The sequence below is a fragment of the Limulus polyphemus genome, unplaced genomic scaffold (assembly GCF_000517525.1).
Source record: "Limulus polyphemus unplaced genomic scaffold, Limulus_polyphemus-2.1.2 Scaffold22, whole genome shotgun sequence".
In the NCBI taxonomy this organism is placed as follows: Eukaryota; Metazoa; Arthropoda; class Merostomata; order Xiphosura; family Limulidae; genus Limulus; species Limulus polyphemus.
In genome coordinates, this window is record NW_013665632.1 from 279,992 (window position 1) to 284,479 (window position 4,488).

The window sequence follows — 4,488 nt, forward strand, 5'->3', positions numbered from 1 at the left end:
TCTTTGTTTGGTGCATTTTATGGTGATATAAACTGGTTGTGAAGACACAGGTCTTGTACCATTTGAAAGTGTCAGGTTACATGTAGTAATTATTTTGAGAATTATAATAAGTTTACTCAAACACTGGGTAAAAGTATGTTGTTTTGCAGTTTTTGGAATGGATAAGGTCTTATTTTCTACCATGTTCAGGCCTCTCATACAAACTAAATTAGTAGTATATATGAATGCTTTATCCCATAAATTCATATACATAAACTAATTTTCACTGTTAATAGGTAGTTGTAATATAGCATTTTCATCTAGGAAAATAGAAGTAAAAAACTTTGAAATGGATTGTTAAAGTCATACTCTAAGGAGGAATAAGCAAAATTTGTTTACTGAAATAGGCACTAGGGCCTTCACTGTAATATGTACAAGTTTAAAACATATATTCTGTTGACCTGAAGAACCTTAAAATAGTGACTATTTTTATACATTTATTTTCTTTGAAAGACTTATTATCAATTATATAAATTCAATTATTCAATTTTTCTTCTTTTGAGTTAGTACTAAGACAATTATGTTGTTTAATAAGATATAAATTATATATATATTTTTTGCAAGCTTTTCTTTATTACTATAATATCTAATGACATAAACTTGTATTGCTTAAATTTAAATATTTATTTGCAGATAGAAGAATTGAATAAGAAAATATTATGCTTATTATTAAAATAATAAACTGTTCTCCTGGTCAACAACAGAAAATTGAATATATGTATTTATCCATTTATTAGTTAATAAGCTATTTTAAACAAAAAATTAAAACCCATTAGTAACACTTAATGTTTTATTATCAGATAAGATCTGTTTCTATTGACTTGTTTGTATGCTTAAAAAAATATACATCAGATATGTTTTTAAAAGTAATATTGTTTTTATGGCTAGTAGCCTATATGATCACCTAACTCTAATTATTAATTAGTTTTTAATTTTTTGTTTTAAACTAATTACTAACTAGTTTTTATTCTACATTTCAACTGCTAATCTTTTGCTGTTTTCAGGGAATTCCTGAAATAAGCTCTTTCTGTGGTTGTATTGGCCGAGATTCGATCCTGGGTCTTTTTGATAGAGAGCCTTTCTACTTCCACCTAACTGATAATACACTGAGCCAAGTAAGCATAGAAGTCAACAAGACCTGGATACTCATTTTGAAAGCATTCAAACAAGCATTCATATGAATAGATGGCTCACCAGCCTCTACAAAGAGGATTCAGGATCAAATCCCAGCCACTACTAGTACAAAAATAGTCTTTCTGAGGACTTCCCTGAAGATTGCAGCAGATTACCAGTTGAAATGTAGAACAAAAACTAGTTAATTATTAATATCTACTAACTGTTAAAAAAAGTAATTAATTAATAATTAGACTTGGGTGATTGTATAGGCTATTGAACAAGACAATGATTAATATCAGATCAAAACAAACTTACTGTGAGTACTTAAAAGCAATATATATGTATTACAAGGAATTATTATTTGAAATATAATGAGCTGATGAAGAAATTATAGTATTCTATGGTCATTATTGTTAAAATGTATTGTACATAAATTAATGTGTCCAGTTGTGAAACATGCATGTATTATAAATAGTTAAATATTATAAGAATATAGCATATCAATTCTACACTCTGCATAAAAACTGTACTTTCAGACAGCTCATAACTGCTTATTATTTGCTTAAAACTTGTGCATTTTTTAAATCCATTATTATACCCTAATAATATACTACTTTTTCTTTTAGTTTGTTCAAACAGTTGCTTTCTCTTTGCATTTTTGGTCTACATATGAAAACCAGTTGATTTTTACATTTTTATGTTAAAGTAATATATTGATTATTTTTCTTAATTTTTTTGCTTATGTATAAAACTGGAAATTAAAGAATTAAGCTATATGTCTGTGTGTTAAAAGTTCTGTTGTCTTGCAGATAAATTGTGGGAATGCATTGGACCTGTTCAAAATATTTAAATATTCATTGCTATGTATTTATGCACCATGTTTTTAATGTCTTTGTTTTGATGTTTCATTAATAACTTTGTCTTAGTATCATAAGATGGTTGTTTACATTGAATTTGATTTCCAGTTTGTATCACTTGAGTAAGTAGATAAAAAAGAATACTTGTGTGAATTCAATTTTATTTTATCAGTCATCCAAGTCAGCATCAAAACGAGCCAGTAGTGCACCCCCTACCAGAAGGAGTGTGTTTACAGCTCCTAAGCCTCCCACTACTTCAGCAAGTAAGTACAGCATGATTAGTTTCTCACACAGTAAGACATTTAGATACACCTAGCACATATCTCCAATAAGGAAGTTTGATATAATGAATGACCACTAGTTTCTGGGGGACATTTTTTAAATGGTTTATTTTATTAACTTGCATTTCTATAATTATTATGGAACTTGTTTTGCAACTTGGAAATGGCTACTTATCCTGAATGTACAAAAATTGAATACTGTTCGACCTTACTATACTCCTTTAAACCTTCAACTATTAACTAGTGAAGGAGTTAAGGACAAAAATCATTTTGATCTTGAATTTAGCATTTTTGTTTTTCCCATTACTGTTTGTTATCTTGTTCTAGCACAAAGCTTAGTAGTGGTGCTTATCTGTGTCTTTAATGTTCAACATTCAGAAATTTCTGAATAATTTATAACCATATTTGGCATATTTCCAGATGACACTCGAGGAAGATGTAAAATAAATTTTATATTTGTTGAATTTGTGTGGTATGATGTAATTTTAAAATACCTATGATAAATTTCTCTGGCTTCAGTAGCCACTTGTGGTAAAAGAACCCAATTTAGTATACATATGTTAGGTGAATAAGTCCATTGGAAAATGTCTTGAAGGTCAGTTTAGAGTGAGGCAGGAGTGTCAATTAAACTTTCTAAATACTATGCTTTCTGTAAAATTTTGTTAGGTATAAATGATTTGTCATATTTTTAGAAGCTTCCATAAAAAATGGTTGCATTCTGAAATGTTTTCAGGCCTTCCAAATTATATTCAGTGTATTGGCAAAAGAAATCTACAGAGTAGGGGAATGTCTTTTACTTTTTTTAAAGTAAAACTAGTATTATTGATTTTAACTTGTCGTGATATGAATAGCTGCTATCATTTCATTATCTGAACATGTCGTTATTAAACCTTTTTTTTTTTCTATTGTGGAGAGAAATAAACATGTAACCAGTTATCTTTAGTTATAGTTATTGGCTAGAAATTAAAATACTACTCGAAATATGGTGTAATATATAATGCATTCATTGAACACAATAATATTTTTAAAAATATTAGCTCAAATCAACATTTTATTAAATTTATATAATTCTTATCTGTGGTTATAATAAATTTGTAAAATTAAATTGTTTTATTTCTAAAAATACCTTACATTTGTATATATATTAGTATGTAAAATATAGATTGTATTGTTATGTATCTGCTTGTTTGATAATTTCCTTAATTTCGGGTATAAATTCTTTCTGATGAACTTCAGTGATAAAAGTCCTTTCTTAATTAAAACTATTATATTCTTTCTCAATACAACTTTGTAATACACAGAATTTTCACAGTCACTTTAAACTTTACAACCTTTATAACACACACACACACTATAAATCATAGTGGTTCACACACTTTACCTACGATGCCTACTGTTCGCTTGACTCAGTAATCTATATCTTCAATCTATCTGCATATCTCTTCGACCTATCTGCTGATCCCACTGATTTTACTCACCAGACTTATATGTTAAAAAAGAGGGTGTCTCAATTGCACTCGGGCCTTCATGATCCTTCTAGAAACTCCAGCGAGCATGCTCTCAGCATCGTGTGACTTCTGCTGTCGTAACACTGCCCCTTCCTTAGTATTGTTCATTCCGAACAATAGCCACTTACATTAATGAATAGATAATTAACAATAACTTGATTAAATGTACAGAATTTACAAACACAAAATTAACATTCAACAAAGTCTCTTAATTTTACAGGACGTATCTTCTTTCGTACTGGTCTCCATCTCATTGGCTTCTGCTTCATGTGGGGTTCATCTGCTCCATCAGGAAATGTCCCATTATCAGTAACAGTCACATCAGTGGTAGTAACTTCATTAATTGCTTCACTATTTCCCTTTTCAAAACCGGGTAGAGTTTCTTCTTTGACAGAGGCTTTTTTCAGGTGACATGTCTTCAGCAGTGTATTTGTTCCATTGTTCACTTCGTTCCAACTGAAATGTCCCGGACCTTGATAATGCCAAAGCCTTTTGGCATGCACCACCTTTGGCTTACCTCGTCGACCACATTTTATTTGGAAAGTCACATCTGAGAGACAATCCACTATGTCATATGGGCCTTCCCATGGAGAAGACAACTTAGGAGACTTTCCTTTGGTCTTCCTGGGATTATACAACCACACTTTGTCTCCTGGTACAAAGCTGACTTCAGTAGATCTCTTATCC

The 4,488-nt window shown here is 30.1% G+C and overlaps 1 protein-coding gene across 5 annotated transcripts in view; it reads left to right on the forward strand.

Annotated features, from left to right (window-relative positions):
• LOC106458405 (CLIP-associating protein 1-like) overlaps positions 1-4,488 on the forward strand; it is a 217,305-nt gene that overhangs the window by 131,699 nt on the left and 81,118 nt on the right. For all 5 annotated transcript variants that reach the window (XM_022384708.1, XM_022384728.1, XM_013917922.2 and 2 more), the window contains one exon: positions 2,185-2,275. In XM_022384708.1, coding sequence (XP_022240416.1) covers positions 2,185-2,275 — 91 coding nt within the window. The remainder of the gene's footprint in view (positions 1-2,184; positions 2,276-4,488) is intronic.